Raw genomic sequence first — 18,581 nt, 5'->3', positions numbered from 1 at the left:
CGAGTGCAAGCGACTTACGGGCCCCGACGAGGCATCGGACTCGCCCTTGGCTTCTGCCGCTCAGGCTGCACCCTTGAGACCAGCAGCACCTGCAGCAAGGGGATTTGCGCAGGCGTTTGAGCCACACACACACACCATGTACATGAGTCGTGCACCGCACGCACGTATGTATTCTGAACCTCTTTCGCACCGTACGTAGCCAAGCGTGCTAATCGGTGGTGCGGCGGCAGGACAAACTAAACAACAAGAAAGCAGTTGTCAAGAAATTAGTTTCCAATGTAGATGTAAAAGTGCATAGCTCCAGTGGCTTCCTATTATCGAAAGGAAGGACCGTTCCAGACGGCCACAGAAGCGCGCGATGCAGTCGTCGTCTTTGATGGCCCAGTCAAAAGCAGATGCGAGGGTGACACGTGGGTGCCTCGTCGGTCTGTCGCTAATGACACGCACGACATGCACGGCCGGGGACTCAACCCAGGCCCTCGAACGTGCCGACTCGGCACGACGAGCAGTGTTGTACCGTGCCCAGCACGGTATTGATAAAAAAAAAAAAACCCTCTACATTATTAGTTCACATTTCTGCATCGCGAACATTGTGTTCTCTTCTAGTTGACAGCAAACACTTACATGCAGTAACAATAATTATTTGAGCTCACTAACCACAGACGTGAGAAGGCAGCAGCGGCAGCAGCCACCTGGTGAGCCGGTGCCAATAATTGTCCCAGCACTGCAGTCCTCTATGTGGTAAGTAGTTTGTCAGCCGATGAGTGAGTGGTTCCACATGTGGGAGGAAGCCAGAGCAACCTGGAGGATCACCCCCGCATGCGAGGGGGCAACACTCGATCCCATACAGACGGAACAAGTGGAGTCCACTTCTCCTGGCAACCTCATTGGCAACACGACGTGCGCGATACACTACCAACCCCTTTGCTGCCTCCACTCCGCAGGGCTGCGTGACCGGCCACGTGCGTAGCCAACTGCAGTACGAACAACATTTTGTGGCCAGGTCGCTTCTGAAAGATAAGTTAATACCTCGGTTGTCTTTACCTAGTAAGATACAAAAAAATATATAGTTTTGTTTTATTTGTGTATTTTTTTGTTAAGGTTATTTGTTTACCTTTCCGATAATGTGCACTCCTATCGTGTTTTTTTTGTATTGTGGTATAACGTTCTGACTCACCTCTGCTGGACACGTGAAAAAAGAGCTTAATAGCTCATCGGATTTCTCCTGCGTAAATAAATACTCCCATTCTGAACATTGTGCGTCACGGGGAGTGGGCGCAGCAGTGTTGTTGCTGCTGCTGCTGCTTCTGTTGTTGTTGTTCAGTGGATGAATGAACGCACGTGGCCGGGGCGGGCGCCAGGCCGTCGTCTCGCGGAATCCGCCCGGTAGCGCAGGGCGAGCAGCGTCCCCGCGTGTCCCAGCCACACGGCGTGCGGAGCACGCAGCCCTGCCCGCCCTCGCCGGGGGTCCAACCGGGCGACACGCGTCGCCACGGCCACACCGGCCGGCACACCACTGACGCACAAAAACAAACAAAGATCCCACCCCAACCCCGTGTAGCCTTAACACACTGTAGGGGCAAGTGCTGTTAGCGAGCAGCAGCACCTGTGAAGGCCGGCACTGTGGCACACGAGGGCGTGGGGTGGCCAACACCACGCCCGATGTTTACGCACCGCACCAGGTATTCATTTGAGGCTGAGTCGACCTAGAGGAGGCACGGGACCGGTTCAGATATTCGTCACTGTTAGTGGCCGTGCGCAGGGATCGAAGTCGGGTCGCCGGGCTCATAGCGCAGCGCGCTAACCGCTACACGACAACTCCCCCACACTGACGCGCACACAAATAGTGTGACGATGTGTGACGAGCGGGGGGTGGGGGTTTGAGAAATGTGACGTCACATCAAAATGCGCAACTTTAAATGAATATAGACAACACGTTCTACTTAATTCAATATACTTTTTTTTTTATAAATGTTTTCCCCTACAGCATCAGAGTGCAGCGCCACATTAAATACGCACTACAATGACAATAGTTTAAAGCGATTTGAAGCATTTTTTGGGGGGGCGGGGGGGGCAGAGCTTTGTGACGTCATATTAGAGGGGGGGTCTGACTTTTTGTGACGTCGTGTGACGAAGGGGGGGGGTCAAAAATCGTCCAAAATCGCGTGACGTCATTTATGGGCGGCTCCTAAGTGCACGACGCAATTCCGTTGGCGCAGTTGATGGCCAAGATAATTATTTGTTATTTCGCGTATTTACCCAGTCCCGTGGCTCATTGTTGAGGAGCGTCCAGCCAAGTTGGACCAGCATTGTTGTGAAATGTAAATGGATGGCAGTGACATCACAAGAGTTCCACAAATGACACAATACTCGACCCTAATTTTTACATGCACGTTTCGCATGAACAATGCTTCAAAATGTGCGTATGGCAGTGCGTGACACACACACAGAGATACTCGAAATGGACGTTGATTCCTAAACGTGGAAGGAAAAACAGGACCCGGAGAAAAGTTAACGCGAACACGGGGAAAACTCCAAATATACGGGCGCCAGGGTCGACATGGAACCCAGGACGTCCTGTAGCCCCGGCGAGGCAGCTAACACCTCGCCACCGTGGCAGCCCGTGCATCTTCCCGTCGTGTGCATAGCTGAACTTCGTTCGCACCGTACGTAGCCAACCGTGCTCATCGGAGGTGCGGGCGAAGGGCAACGAACTAAACACAAGAGGCTGTTCTCAACAAATGAGTTCCTCAATCGAGATTCTAAGGGTGCAACGACTCCCAGTGGCTTCCTCGTCGGAATGAGGAGCGTTCCAGACGGCCGCCGACGGCGCATCTGAAATCGCCGCGGGATGCAGTTGACCGTCCTTCGTTCGACGTTTCGGGCTTTCACCTAGGCCACGTGCGCCGAGTTTCGCCACTGAAGCGAGCGATGTGATTGCGCTAACCGCGCCCTGCCACCACCACCCCCTCCCCCCACCGCGGTAATGCGTCCACGAGGATCTACCGACCAAACATCGCCGGCGGCGTGGGCTGGCGCTCAGCTGTCCGGTTGGAGGTGCTCGAGTGCAGGTCACGGCCGCGGGTGGCCACCGCACCTGTGCCAAGAACACAGCGAGTTCGTCTCGGGCGCACGGCCACAGCGTGTCCATTGAGTTCGTGAACATTAAGCAAACGACGACAAACACCCTCCCCCCCCCCCCGTATATAGAGCATTGACAGACTGTTGGGGCAAGTGCTGTTTATAGTGAGCCAGCCAGCTACGAATGCCGCTGGCAGGGCACACGAAGAGGGGTGGGTGGCGTGGTGCTGGCCACCCACTCACTCGTGTGTCCGTTCCGGCCTTCGTCGGTGCTACTCGCTGAAGCACTTGCCCATACAGTCTGTTAAAGGCTATACGGGAGATCTTTGTCTTTGCGTGTGGTTCATACGTGGCACCTGTGGTGCCGGATTATCCTCGTAACAAAAGTAGCTACACATGTAGTAGCCACTGGCCCCGAACTTTCAAGGGCCCCGTGCTCAATGGTTTGAAGCTATCTTTTCCGGTTCAGTGATTCTGCACTTGCTCTATTACTACAGTACTATACCGCCTTCGACTTTTCTGAACGACTGGGTGTTTAAGGTTAGCGATTTGTCGTATTATCTGGCTGTATAGCAAATGAAAAAATACAATTAGTTTACTGTGCAAGTTAAACATTTGTGTTTTCATATTTACGTGTTTTTTTATATTTTATGGCCCCTTTATAACATCACATGCTCCAGGCCCCGCACTCGCTTCATCCGGCACTGGGCATCTGTTAACTTGCCCAGTAACCACCGGGAGGCATTCGCCAAGGGGACTCCCCACAACTCCCAACGTGCGACCGCAACCCACCCCCCCACCCGCCCCCCTGGGTCTTTACCGGTCACGGTGGCTCTGCTCGTTGCGGAGGAGCTGCCGCGTTCGTCCGATCGATCGGTGGTCACGGGGTGAGCGGCACTCGAGGGCGGAGGAGGCGGGATCGCGTCTCCTGGCACGCGGAGACACCAGCACTCGCTGTGACCAGCGCCGCAGCCACGATTGGGACAATACGAGCCTACTGAACGGGAGGGGTTAACACACGCATTGCAACAATACGGCCGCGTGAGATCTCTGTTGTTATGGCTTGTTTTGAATCTCGCCACGGTGGCGAGATGTTAACTACCTCGCCTGGTATACAGGAGGTCGTGGATTCGATCCCGGCCCTCACCCGTGCGCGCTGCAGGGAGCACGGTCGACTTCGGAAGGGAGGGAAGAAACGTGGGGCCGAGGGTGACCTCCTCCACCGTCAGTCGCGTGGCTCCATCAGCACCACCACCATCATCACCACCTGGGACAAACGACGAGTTCCTGCCATTGGCGTTTTGTGTTCGCAGCGGACAAGCCCAGGGAGGCCACCAGTCATCGTCCCTTCTGGAAAGGGGCCTTCTTCAAGCAACTGAATGTCCTATACAGGGCGCCATGGTGGCGAGATGTTTAACTACCTCGCCTGGTATATTGGAGGACCTGGGTTCGATCCTGACCCTGACGCCTGATGTATATTTAGAGTTTGCATGCCTCTGTCCCCTTGGTCGCATGGATTTTTCTCCAGGTCCTCTGGGCTTTCCCTCCACATTTAGAAACATGCGTTTAGAGTGTTTGGCTGCTGTGTATTTCTACATGGTAGGCCACTTCGTTGAGCTATAATTTGTGGCCAGCTCGCTTCTGAAAAAAACGCTATGTAGCTCAGTGGGCCTTACCTGGTAAAATAAAAATAGTTTAGTTTTAAGTTTATGTTTTGGGCTTCTCTGTCCAATCACATCCCAATTGCCCTACTTGCTCTGTCCGGGTCGGTGACCCACAACATATTTTCTCCAAACCCACATAGGTTCAAGCGCTGGTAAAATCTGAAGTTAGGTTAATATTCAGTGGTGCCTGCATCTCAATCTGTTTTTTTTTCAGTTTTCAGTTTATTTATTTTGGTATAGCACTGTGAGCCATTCGGCTCTTGAATCGGGTGCAACCACAACAAACAAAAAAACAAAAACACGAACAAGAAAACATGTTAAAGTGACTATGTGACTGTGCAAACAGAAAATCCATGAAAAAACAGCAAAATATTCCTGAAAAAAGCACCGTACACCAACGTCGTGTGCAAAAAATCCCAGTGGGATGCAAGTCAAACAACAACAACAACAACCACAAGAAAACTTAGATTAAGGCCATCAGTCTAACTCCGTACTACAACAAAACAAACATGTCCAAACAAAAAAACTTTTCGAAATCACCAAAAAATAAAGCCATAATTGCAACGTAATAGTGATCATAGGGACTGTGACCGAATTTTTACAATAAACTACATAAATAACATGTAACACCAAATCCTAGAGCAATAGCTGGCTGCATGAGTTACTCCACAACAACAGAAGCATCAGTCGGAGTATCAAGTTTTTCAATGCCCCTTTAAGATAAGCACGTTAAATCAAATACAGATAATACTTTGCAGCGTCATCCAGAGCGAAATTTTTTATTTTATTTTACGCCAATGAATAGCAGTGGCAGCTAGGGGTGTACAACTCCTCTAGAGCAGTTTTGAGAGAAGATCTCATTGGTAGCGATTTAAGTTGTAGTTAATTGGCAATAGCATTCCAGACCCTGGGGGCATCAATAGCAAAGGCCCTTCCTCCAGTTTATGTACGGCAATAGGGAATGTGAAGCTGGGAGATGAGCGAAGACTGAGGTAAAATTTGTTCTTTGAAACAGAGAGGAGATCCAGCAGGTAGTCTGCGGATTTTTTTGTAAGTACATCGTCAATAAATAAGACCTGGTGCACAAGCCGTCGAACATTAAGAGATGTTAAGTTTGACCCAATGTACAGATCAGTGGTGAGTCCTATATGGGCAGTTCAATGTAAATCTTAAGGCCGAGTGATAGATGGAATCAAGCTTCTTCAGTACAGTACTTGGTGCTGATTTATACACGATGGCACAGCAGTCAAGTAGAGGCAGTATGGTAGTTTTTATCAATTCCAAGCGGAACATTGGGGGGAAGCAGTGCTTGTGTCGATACAGAAAACCAATTTTTATTTTTGTCTTTTTACCAATATAATCAATGTGATCTTCAAAATTCAGTTTTGAATCCAGGATGACCCCAAGATACTTATTGATCTTGACTTGCTCTATTTAATAATTATTTACGGAATGTAATTGGGGAAAATAACTTCCTGCTTTAGTCCTGGTGAGAAGCATAGTACCTTGGTTTTGGAGGTATTCAGGACTAGTTTAAGAGCAACTAGCTGATGTTGTAGTTTGTTGAAATCACCCTGTAGCTTAGCAATCACGTCATCCGGAGAGCGGCCAGCAGTAATCAGTATCGTGTCATCTGCAAAAAAATACCCTGGAATGATCCAGGTCAGTGCCCAAATCATTGACATAAAGAGAGAACAAAAGGGGGCCGAGGATGGAGCCCTGTGGAACCTCTTTTGTTATCTTAACACTATTTTACCTCCAACCATCTGTGAATATAGTTTGGGTGCGAGAAAAGAGGTAATTTTGTAACCATTTTACTGCGTTTTCGGAAAAACCGAGGCAACTTAGTTTACTAAGCAGGGTGTTGTGGTCTACTGTATCAAAAGTTTTGGACAGATCTAGAAGAAGACAGGCACAGTACTGCTTATTATCAAGGCTACTGTAAATGTGATTCAGAGAGTCTAATGCAGCAGATGTGGTACTGTATTCTTTTCGGAACCCAGATTGTTTAAGATGTAGTAGATTGTTGGTGGACAGGAAACTGCTAATTTGGTAGGTCAATAATTTTTCAAAAAATTTCATCAACGGGGACAAAATTCAGATAGGTCGATAGTTTTTTGGATCATCTTTAGGGCCCCCTTTGTGAAGTGGACGGACATAGGAATGTTTCCATTGTAGAAGAACTAATGCTTTTTGATGGACAGGTTAAAAATATGGGCTATAGGTTTGTATATTAGGTGACCAACAGTTAGTTGAGCAAAGACGGGAATACTATCTGCTCCAGTAGAGGAGGACCCTTTGAGGTAGGCCTTTTGTTTCAGAACATTGCTTTCGTGGATTGGCTGGAAACTAAATTCGTATTAAAGTTTGGACAGGGGTGTAGGAATTTGCATGAGCAGGGGTGACTCCCAATACATTATCAAAAAGATTCCCAGCTTCAGAAAAATGAAGGTTAAAATTGTCAACTATCTTTTTGGGATCTGAAAAATATTCCCCATTTCGGTTAAGCTCAACGGGCAGATTGTCTATTTTGGATGCCTTTTCGATCCATTTGATTGTTTTCCAGGGCATTTACATGTGATTCCAGGAGAGTGGAAGAAAAGTAGGCATTTTTTGCATGCCGTATTTTTTTGACGCATCTATTCCTTTAAATCCTGTATTCTAGCCAGTCATTGACCAAATTACTTTTCTGAGCACATTACCAAGCCTTGTCCCTAGTTTTCATGAGCTTTGTAAGCAAATGATCAAACCATGGTGGGCGGTTGCCTTTAGTTTTAAATCTAACCAACGGAGCATGTTTGTTAAGAATTTGGAGAAACGTGTACCTGAAGGTCTCCCAAGCTATAGTCAGTCATAAATACCTCAGTATAAAAGTGGGGGAGAGTGTGAATTTGTGGATCGGAGGACCCAAGTTAAACTCCAATTATACTTTAATATTGAAACTATTTAATATTTTAACGTTAAAATATAAAGGAAACAAGCTGGTTTTGAGAACCCAAATTTCAACGGCTTACAAACCCAAACAAATTTCCACTCAGCCACCAGAGACTTGGCTCTGTTTCTATGAGTCTTCGTGTACAGATAACTGAGACTCGGATACTACCAAGCTATATGATGTAGCCATATATGCAACACCGAAGTCTCAGTCATATATCCCACGGCTCTCAGACATCATACCGTGTCTCTTGTGACAGAGAGGAAAAGATGTTGCTTTGTAAATCAGTGGAACCTGAGTTGAAATCCCACTAAGTAAATTTTTGTTTTGTATTTATTAGCAGTGTTAGTGATCACACATCACACTTTCTTTGCTGCATGAATGCACGGCGCAAGGACTTGTTTGCCAGAACCACCAAAATCTCTGTTTGGTGGCTCAGTGGCAGTTGGTGGCTCAGTGGCAGTTGGTGGCTCAGTGGCAGTTGGTGGCTCAGTGGCAGTTGGTGGCTCAATGGCAGTTGGTGGCTCAGTGGCAGTTGGTGGCTCAGTGGCAGTTGGTGGCTCAGTGGCAGTTGGTGGCTCAGTGGCAGTTGGTGGCTCAGTGCAGTTGGTGGCTCAGTGGCAGTTGGTGGCTCAGTGGCAGTTGGTGGCTCAGTGGCAGAGTGGACGAGCCAAGAGGAGCGAGTCCCGGGCAGCGCGGCGGCCGTGAGGAAAGCCGCCCAACAGGTGAGTGTGACTACAGGTGATATAAATTTTGATTTAAAGCTTTCGTGACTGCAGTAATTCATATCCTTAGTTCTTTCGGTAAGAACTAAGAATATACAGGTGAGATAATTGTCATTAACGTGTGTTGCTGTACGTCCCCCTGTCTCATCCGGGTGATTAGGCAACAAGTGGAGGGAGACCTGGAGACAGTGAGGAGGTGGTGGTATTGGAGGAGAACTGGAGACGTGGAGGGGTGGCAAGGTGAGCTGAGGAGAGGGGAGGAAGGAAAATGCACAAAATAGATATTTGGGGGAGGGGCGGGAAATTGTATTTCTCACGTAAAACATCTCGCCACCAGGGGGCGCTGCTGTATTTAAACTCCTTTTCCCCACTCACGCCCCACACCCAGGCAGACATTAACCGATTAGCACCCCCTAGTGGTCACGAGTGGCGTTGACTGCTCAAAGTCAGTTTAACACGAAGGCTTTCTGAAAGCCGTGAAGCCGAGCAGCCCTCAATGGCTCTCCCTCCGCAGCAGCGTTTCTCAAACTCTTTTGACCCACGGACCACTCGGCCGATGCAAACATTTCCGCGGACCACTCAGCCACACACACCTGGTGACGAAACGCATTCACTTACCTCTCTATAAATACCAGGTGATACCAAAATCATACCGTGTCATCCCACACAGTTTTGCCCCGTATTCTTGGTGCAGGGAAATTGAGTTTGCAGGTCCATTCGGCGTACAGCTGTTTCAATACGGGCAACATTTATTTTAGTCTATTTGTTTGTGTGTCTCCCTTGTGATGGGAATTTGAAGGATGAACGTTGAGATTTATAAGGGGCACGGGGTGACCAATGAGGTCTGAATTGGTTTGTAATAAGGTAGGGGACTGATAATGGGTTGACAGGTTCGCTAAATCATTCATATTACCGGAATTTTATTAAGTTTACACGCAGATTTACGTTTGTTTAGGGGGTGGCATTTATATCTGAGGGTTAGGGTAATTTAATCAGGGTAGTTTTACTAACTTCATTTATTATTATTAAATATCGTAAGTAAAATATGAATTAACGTCAGAAACAAAAGATATAAACGTTGCCATTATTTCTGGATCGGACTGCGGACCACACTCTGAAAACCACTGCACTGGAGCCACCTGAACCCAGCCGTAACAACTCCCCCATCATCAGCTCACACCATCACCCCTTCCCTTCGTCACCCATCACATTCCACTCTACACTACTTCACCCATTACCTGTTCCATTACTTCGTATTTCCTGAATTGATGGTTGACGGGGGGGGGGGGGGGGGGTATGAATATTCATCCACATACGGCGGCTCACAGTGTAGGTAGTTTAGCGGTAACGCGTTGTGCTACGAACCAGACGACCCGAGTTTGATTCCCGTTCACGGCAAACACCGGTGACGATTATCCGAACTGGCCTTCCCTAGGTCGACTCAGCCTCAAGTGAGTACCTGGTTCGGTGTGTAAACATCGCCACGAGGGAGACAAAGGCGGCTGGGCGGGGTCTTGGCTACATCACCCTCTCGTGTGCTGTGCCGGTCTTCATTAGGTGCTCGCTAACACCACTTGTCCCAACTCTCTGTTCAGGCTACACGGGGGACCGTTGTCTTTGTTGCCTCACCCGTGCGTGCTACAGGGAGCACGGTCGCCTTCGGAAAGGAGGGAGGAAACGTGGAGCCGAGGATGACCTCCTCCACCATCAGCCGCGTGGCTCCACCACCACCATCACCACCTGGGACAAACGACGAGCCTCTGGCGTTGGCGTTTTGTGTTCACAGCGGGCAAGCCCAGGGAGACCACCGGCCATCGTCACTTGTGTGAGGGGGCCTTCTTCAAGCTACTTAATGTCCCTTCTAACGCGCCAAGGTGGCGAGATGTTCACTACCTCGCCTGGTATCCAGGAGGTCATGGATTCGATCCCGACCCTGATGAGATGTTAACTACCTCGCCTGGTATACAGGAGGTTGTGGGTTCGATCCCGACCCTGATGAGATGTTAACTATCTCGTCTGCTATGCAGGAGGTCGTGGGTTCGATCCCGCCCCTGATGAGATGTTAACTATCTCGTCTGCTATGCAGGAGGTCGTGGGTTCGATCCCGACCCTGATGAGATGTTAACTACCTCGCCTGGTATCCAGGAGGTCGTCGATTGGATCCCGACCCTGATGAGATGTTAATTACCTCGCCTGGTACACAGGAGGTCGTAGGTTCGATCCCGACCCTGACGCCTGCTGTATATTTGGAGTTTGCGGTGTCTCTCTCCCCGTGGTCGCGTGGATTTTTCTCTGGGTCCTCCGGGTTTTCCCCTCCACATTTAGAATCAACGTCACGCGTTAAGACTATTTTTGGCTGCTATAAATTCCAACGTGATAAGTTGTTGAGCTTTCATTTGTGATGGCCAGGTCGCTTCTAAAAAATAGCTATATAGCGCAGTGGGGCCTTAGCTGGTAAAATACATATTTTTTAATAGTAAAATAGGTTTCACTTCCTGAAAAAGCTCCCAGCACGCGGAGCGAAACGTCGGACTTCGTGCCTAACAACGCGCAGCACGACTCGAAAACTACGTATCAGTGCTAGACTTCTCCCATCCATGCAACCGTGGAATTTCCACGAACGGTTTAGGGCCACCATTGAGGTTGAATTCTGCGGGATGCTCACTTGGGCACGGAGATATCGAGCTCACTTTGTAAAACACTCGTCACGAAATGCCGGGCACAAGACGGTTGATGGCTGCCTGTGAGCGTGCGCGCGTGGAGGAGGTTCGTGAAGGACGCTGCTGCTACTGGTCACTTGGAAGGAAGTCGCCCCTCCAACAACAACGGAGGGCAAAGGAGCGACGCTCGTAATAACGGGACCGCCGTATGGCGAAAATGCAGCAAGTTGGGCACAGTAGGGGGTGCATCTTCCGGTCATCTCAGTCGGTCAACCCACGGCACCTCGGTCTGTCACGTCAACTCCCGTCATCGAGCCTTCAATACTTCACGTGACCTCAATGTGCACCTGGCCTGGCACAGGCGCCGTGGTGACGTCACCGCCACTTCGTGGCCAATGGCGGGTGTTGTTGTTGTGCATGTTACCACTGCTCTGGTGGTGGTGTTGTTGTTCTTGTTATCTACAGGCTCAATCCGCTGGTGATTAAACCAAGTTCTTAGAGTTGATGGGTCTCTCGGCGCGATCACTAATAACTACACCAAAAAAACCCCACCACAATAACTTTGGTTAGTCACTTAATTTGGCTTTACCCCAGCACTGAAATTGACACATTTCAATTTGATTGGCATGCGATGAACAACCTTGGCAGCACATTGCATGGTTGGCTACGCACGGTGCGAAAGAGGTTCAACACACATGCATTGTGGACAACACGGCATTTCGGAGTGCGTTCAGAAGTAGATCTGTGGCATCCTCATTTTAGTTCACATTGATGTCGTGGTAGCAGCCGGGATGTCCGAATGGGCACGCATCGTTGTCCCACGATGGGATGCCACGGGCACGATCGCGATGCAATTGAGGACAGACAAAAACAAATATCAACAAAAATCCGAAGCCGCACGCAAACATCCTGCGGACATCCCCGTGTACCTTGAGCGAGAGTGGCGTTCTTCGACATCATAACGCCGAAGAGAGGCGGAGAAGGGGGCAGTGACGCATCTGCGTGATGAGAACACGGATAGTAACGAGATTCAGTTGTGCACGGGGGGGGGGGGGGGTGGGGGGAAGGAACAAAACCCAAAAAACATTAAACATCAAATGGCTGCATCCTTGATGTGTCGCATCCTCAGAAGCTGAAGAGATGAAGGGAATGGGAGGATCGGAATCACGCGACGCCGAGAGAGCCGAGCTCAGAGAGGCGGTGGGAGGGGGGATGGCGGCGATGCCCGGCTGTGATCGAGCAGCTTGTTTCAGTCACCTTGAAGTGTCGCGGAGAAGCACAGGACATTGCAGTTGGGAGTGATGTCCTGCGCTGTAAGCCAACGAATACAAGCACGAGTCAATTGACGGTTTGCTCAAACATTCTGCACTTGGGCTGATTTGCAAACGAAAAGATGTCGCCGTTTACAATGAGAACCAAAAAAAAACGCACTCCAGGGGCTACCAGTTGATGAAAGACTATCGCGGTTGGCTGCGTACGGTGCGAAAGAAATTCACGCATACAAAGATGCAAATGTGAAATTATTCTGGTAATCTACAAACGGGTAACTGACCGAGAGCCCGGATATGTGCAAGACGTCATTGTCATTGTTACGACTCTTGCATCGTAGAGACTCCTAAATCGTACAGACTCCTAAATGGCTTTTCCCACGGCAATTGCAAGTTTTGGAATCGGCTGCCTTTGGAAAATAGTTTTGTTGCTGTTCGCTGTCAATTTCAGATTTCCAAAAGCGTCTCACCCTCTTTCTTCTGCCTTTTCATTGTGTAATGACAGTCGAGTCTACATGCGGTGTGAGTGGACTAGTGGCCACGGGAGGTAATGACAGGGGAGTCAGCTGTGAGTGTGAAGGGACTGGTGGCCACGGGAGGCAATGACAAGGGGTATCAGCTGTGAGTGCGAAGGGACTGGTGGCCACGGGAGGTAATGACAGGGGTATCAGCTGTGAGTGTGAAGGGACTGGTGGCCACGGGAGGTAATGACAGGGGGTATCAGCTGTGAGTGTGAAGGGACTGGTGGCCACGGGAGGTAATGACAGGGGTATCAGCTGTGAGTGTGAAGGGACTGGTGGCCACGGGAGGTAATGACAGGGGTATCAGCTGTGAGTGTGAATGGACTGGTGGGCACGGGAGGTAACGACAGGGGGTATCAGCTGTGAATGCGAAGGGACTGGTGACTACGGGAGGTAATGACAGGGGTATCAGCTGTGAGTGTGAAGGGACTGGTGGCTACGGGAGGCAATGACAGGGGGTATCAGCTGTGAGTGTGAAGGGACTGGTGGCCACGGGAGGTAATGACAGGGGGTATCAGCTGTGAGTGTGAAGGGACTGGTGGCCACGGGAGGTAATGACAGGGGTATCAGCTGTGAATGCGAAGGGACTGGTGACTACGGGAGGTAATGACAGGGGTATCAGCTGTGAGTGTGAAGGGACTGGTGGCCACGGGAGGCAATGACAGGGGGTATCAGCTGTGAATGCGAAGGGACTGGTGGCTACGGGAGGTAATGACAGGGGTATCAGCTGTGAGTGTGAAGGGACTGGTGGCTACGGGAGGTAATGACAGGGGAGTCAGCTGTGAGTGCGAAGGGACTGGTGGCCACGGGAGGTAATGACAGGGGTATCAGCTGTGAGTTGGAAGAGACTGGTGGCTACACGAGGTAATGACAGGGGTATCAGCTGTGAATGCGAAGGGACTGGTGACTACGGGAGGTAATGACAGGGGTATCAGCTGTGAGTGTGAAGGGACTGGTGGCTACGGGAGGCAATGACAGGGGGTATCAGCTGTGAGTGTGAAGGGACTGGTGGCCACGGGAGGTAATGACAGGGGGTATCAGCTGTGAGTGTGAAGGGACTGGTGGCCACGGGAGGTAATGACAAGGGGTATCAGCTGTGAATGCGAAGGGACTGGTGACTATGGGAGGTAATGACAGGGGTATCAGCTGTGAGTGTGAAGGGACTGGTGGCCACGGGAGGCAATGACAGGGGGTATCAGCTGTGAATGCGAAGGGACTGGTGGCTACGGGAGGTAATGATAGGGGAGTCAGCTGTGAGTGCGAAGGGACTGGTGGCCACGGGAGGTAATGACAGGGGTATCAGCTGTGAGTGGGAAGAGACTGGTGGCTACGGGAGGTAATGACAGGGGGTATCAGCTGTGAATGCGAAGGGACTAGTGGCTACGGGAGGTAATGACGGGGGAGTCAGCTGTGAGTGTGAGTGGACTAGTGGCTACGGAAGGTAATGACAGGGGAGTCAGCTGTGAGTGCGAAGGGACTAGTGGCCACGGGAGGTAATGACAGGGGGTATCACCTGTGATTGCGAAGGGACTGGTGGCCACGGGAGGTAATGACAGGGGGTGTCAGCTGTGAGTGTGAAGGGACTGGTGGCCACGAGAGGTAATGACCTGGGTATCAGCTGTGAGTGCGAAGGGACTGGTGGCCACGGGAGGTAATGGCAGGGGTATCAGCTGTGAGTGGGAAGGGACTGGTGGCTATGGGAGGTAATGACAGTGGGTATCAGCTGTGAGTGTGAAGGGACTGGTGGCCACGGGAGGTAATGACAGGGGAGTCAGTTGTGAGTGCGAAGGGACTGGTGTCTACGGGAATGATCGAGAAGGGGGCGTGGTCAGGTGACGGAGGAGGACGGTGGAGTCTGCTGGTGGAGCGAGCGTCCAGAGTCAGCGAGAATGATCGAGAAGGGGGGCGTGGCCTCGTGTTGGTATATAAGGGGGAGATGCGCGGGGGACTCAGGGCTGTTGCAGTGGGGGTCTCCGCCTGATGTCAAGTGAGCGTCGTGTCTTCAATAAAGTGCCATCGCAATAGAAGTGTGTCAAGTCGTTACAATTGCATCATTTTGATCTCAGTCTGCCTTGAATAGTTTCCCCAATTAATGTACGTACGTTGAACTTATTTCGCACCGTACGTAGCGAACCGTGCTAATCGGATGTGCGTGGGAAGGACAATACTGAACACAAAAAGCCGTTCTAAAGAAACGGGTTTTCAGTTGAGATTTAAAAGTCATTTGAAAGGCAACACCGGTTGCTGAATCGGCTCATTCACACTTACCCGTTAGGGGCTTACGGGGAAAGATCAGCTGTGGGATGATCGGCTCGTTTTTCCCCAGGACAATCACATCGTACACATCTGTAGGGGAGGGATTAAGGGGACGGCAGTAAAGGCAACATTAAAATGTGTGCGATAAGAAAGGACCTTCCGAAAAAAATCCCGTTTAACTCTGTCATGTGTTTTTTTTTAGTGCAGTTCATCTTATATTGCCAGGAGTCGATGTTCACTGTGAGTATATGTGCTAATTTGTCCCATTGTCTCTCAGCCTTACCTTCTTGGCCGAGTGTGCGCTGCTGCTCCGCACTTCCCACGCCCCCCTTTGCTCCATGCATACCTCATGCTAATTTGTCCCATTGTCTCTGAGCCTTACCTTCTCTGCCTATTTAAGGTGACTTCACTCTGTGCTGGTTGGCTCTGCTTGGATGTCTATGTGTGTGTGTGCGGTCTGTATTTTTAAAATTTCATACTTAACTTGCAATTTAGCAATCTTTGAAATAGCGTAATCAACCAGACTATGCGTTAATTGTGTTTTGACCGACCGTCTGTGTTGCTATATATGGTTGCCAAATTTTGCTAAACCCTGTTTGTTTGGTATGATTCTCTCTCTGTGTCCCCTGTTGTATCTGTGTTAGTTCCCCCTACTTGGGTGTCTGTGCATACATCTGGGGTTATGTGTTTCCTCTCTCTCGTAAATTTAGCTCTTCTGTACCTGATGATGGCTGCTTGTGTTGCAACTGAAACGTCGTATGCTATTATGTTATTTTATTATTTCTTATTTATACGTTACTTTACCGAAAAAAACAAAGAGTATATGTGTCTCTGTGTAAGTCTTTGGGTCACCGTGCGAGTCTATGGATCTATATGTGAGCCTCGGTGTCTCTGTGTAAGTCTATGGGTCACCGTGCGAGTCTATGGATCTCTACGTGAGCCTCTGTGTCTCTGTGTAAGTCTTTGGGTCACCGTGCGAGTCTATGGATCTCTACGTGAGCCTCTGTGTCTCTGTGTAAGTCTATGGGTCACTGTGCGAGTCTATGGATCTCTGTGTGAGTCTATGGGTCTCTGTGTGAACTCGTGTCCACTGTGAGTATATGGGTCTGTCTATGGGTCACTATGTGAACTCGTGTTCACTGTGAGCCTATAGGTATATGTGTGAGTCTATGGGTCACTGTGTGAGTCTATGGATCTCTACGTGAGCCTCTGGGTCTCTGTGTAGACTCGTGTTCACTGCGTGAGTCTATGGGTCTCTGTGTGAGTCTATGTATCTCTGTGTGAGTCTATGGGCCACTGTCTAAACTCGTGTTCACTGTGAGCGCCCTTCGAGGGAGGGCACGAGTGGGATTCACTCGTTGTCTTCTGAAGCCGGCAGCTGTTATTCACGACTCGGAACATCGATGGCACAGGCTGCTACTCGGTCCGTGCGCGTACGCCGGGGAGGATCGGCTGCTCACTCGTTTGGTCCGGGTTGGCGAAGTCGATGCAGATGCACTGCCGGCGCGGATGTCTCTCCTGCTGCAGGAGCATCCTCCTGTCCGTCACTGGCAACAGTCACGGCGGGCAGGCGGGCGGTCGAGCGAGTGAGTGAGCTCACCCGCCAACGTGCGCGCGTTAGCAAAATAATGCGGGAACAATCGCGCACACGCATGGATTTTTACGGGGTGCGGTTTCCTGCATGCGTTTATCTTCGAAAGCATGTAACGTTTTAATGGACAAGTGCGTGCGCGCGTGCATTAGCTGCCGTGAGATATGGAGTAGAACCACGGGCACGAGCAGAACAAATAGAAAGTGTGCGCAAAACGCAGAGTGCGCGAAGACGCGTAGCAAGGCACGAGCGCGGATTTGCGACACTTGCGTCGTTACGCGTGCGATTCAGCGCCTCTTACACGAGCTTACGAATCGATATACAATGATTGATCGTTAAACCTCCGGATGATAAACCCAGACTGTGTAATGGAGCTGGCTTCAGTGTCCACGACAGTAATCAACAGGCCTTCTGTGAGTCCACCGACCGCAAAGTCGGCCACGGACTGGGTCCGGCTTGATGTGTCCTTGACTGGCCTGCGCACCGGGAGAGACCCCAGAGAGGGATGAATGGACATGGTCTCGCTCTCACCATTGTAGACGTACATGGCCATAGAGTAGAGCGGTGAGGAGAAGTTCGCGGACACAGCCAGGGAAGAGAGCTCTGCCTGGGAGGCTGAAAGCACGCATCATGCACACGCCGCGTGAACACACCTCCGCCATCCACCATCACTCGGCCACACAATGCACAAATAGCAACGCAATCATTCTTACATGCTTCTTACTCCGGTGCAGGATTTTGCACGGCTCGGTTTCAGCCGGGTCTGTCCGGGGTCATGCTTAACCATGTCGGTCAGAGTGGGTTCACTGAATGGGGTCACCCAGGACCGGCTCGGATTCAAGTTTCAAGTTTTTAAAGTTTCATTTATTAGATATAGCCCTGTGAGCCATGCGGCGCTTGAGTTGGATGCAACCGCAACAAACTAAATATGAACAGAGAAACATCTTAAAGCGACGACACACAACAGAAACATCCTGGATAAACCAGCAAATCTTCCAGAAAAAAAAACACCGTATTACAACGCCGTGTGCAAAAATCCCAGTGTGATGCAAGTCAAACAATAACAACCACAAGACAATTTAGATTCAAGTTATCAGGCCAACTCCGCACTTCCGCAAGAAACATGGCTTAACCATGTTTTCGAAATCACCAAAATAAAGCTATAAAATACAATGTAACAACAGATATCAATTGCTTCCGATGCTATCCGTCGCCGGGAATGTAACTCGGGTGGTTGGGTTTATCACGCAATGCGCTTACCACTGTGCTGCCACTCCATCCCCAATGGTTGTAAAAAGAGCCATCAAACTAAACCATATTTTTAATTTTATTTTACCAGGTACGGCCCACTGAGCTATACAGCTCTTTTTCAGAAACGACCTGGCTATCACAAATGAAGCGGCTTATCACGTGGATATTAAAAGCAGCCAAATACTCCAAACACGTGATGTTCATTCCAAACGTGGAGGGAAACACCAGAGGACCTGGAGAAAAATTCACACGACCACGGGGACAGAGACATGCCAACTCCACATATACAGGCGTCAGAGCCGGGGTCAAACGCATGAGCTCCTGCATAGCAGGTGAGGTCATTGACAACTTGTTTCCACAGCGCAGCATCAGACCAGTCTACCAGTCTCTCGGAGCTCTCAAGCCGCCGATGCTTGTAAGCGTGATGATCCCAAGACTCGGCTCACCTCGGTTCAACACATAAACCCTGATCGCGATCTCACGACGCGGGGTTTCGTGTGGACTGCGAGCGCACGTGGCCCTACCATTGTTGGGCCACGTCAGCATGCGGTTGAGGATGGGCATGAGGTCGAGCACCGTCGTCTGCAGCGGCATGGACACTGCGGCACAGCAACGCAAGCGACACACGG

General features: G+C 50.1%; 1 protein-coding gene and 1 long non-coding RNA gene across 5 annotated transcripts in view; one reads left to right on the top strand and one right to left on the bottom strand.

The window, feature by feature from the left end:
• LOC116941563 (uncharacterized) overlaps positions 1-18,581 on the bottom strand; it is a 29,140-nt gene that overhangs the window by 4,219 nt on the left and 6,340 nt on the right. Inside the window, exons 3-13 of one of the 3 annotated variants that reach the window (XM_076066616.1) lie at positions 18,477-18,551; positions 17,233-17,316; positions 16,571-16,657; positions 15,123-15,200; positions 12,323-12,376; positions 11,995-12,063; positions 4,229-4,348; positions 3,902-4,009; positions 3,011-3,097; positions 1,342-1,516; positions 19-89 (exon numbers count right to left, since the gene is read on the bottom strand). In XM_076066616.1, coding sequence (XP_075922731.1) covers positions 19-89; positions 1,342-1,516; positions 3,011-3,097; positions 3,902-4,009; positions 4,229-4,348; positions 11,995-12,063; positions 12,323-12,376; positions 15,123-15,200; positions 16,571-16,657; positions 17,233-17,316; positions 18,477-18,551 — 1,008 coding nt within the window. The remainder of the gene's footprint in view (positions 1-18; positions 90-1,341; positions 1,517-3,010; positions 3,098-3,901; positions 4,010-4,228; positions 4,349-11,994; positions 12,064-12,322; positions 12,377-15,122; positions 15,201-16,570; positions 16,658-17,232; positions 17,317-18,476; positions 18,552-18,581) is intronic. The other 2 variants (XM_032952738.2, XM_076066617.1) reach the window with 2 other exon arrangements.
• On the top strand, positions 8,318-12,797 carry LOC142924342 (uncharacterized). Of its 2 annotated transcripts, XR_012941548.1 has the most exons (4): positions 8,318-8,405; positions 8,566-8,645; positions 10,050-10,230; positions 12,195-12,797. It is a non-coding gene; the product is annotated as an uncharacterized LOC142924342 (long non-coding RNA). The 2 variants fall into 2 exon arrangements; XR_012941547.1 differs by lacking the exon at positions 12,195-12,797 and having other exon boundaries at positions 10,050-11,568.

The sequence above is a fragment of the Petromyzon marinus genome, chromosome 12 (genome assembly GCF_048934315.1).
Source record: "Petromyzon marinus isolate PM22_M1 ecotype Great Lakes invasive population chromosome 12, UKy_Petmar_22M1.pri1.0, whole genome shotgun sequence".
Classification (NCBI taxonomy): domain Eukaryota; kingdom Metazoa; phylum Chordata; class Hyperoartia; order Petromyzontiformes; family Petromyzontidae; genus Petromyzon; species Petromyzon marinus.
The sequence above is the reverse complement of the archived record's forward strand: the minus strand, read 5'-3'. Positions and strand labels throughout refer to the sequence as shown.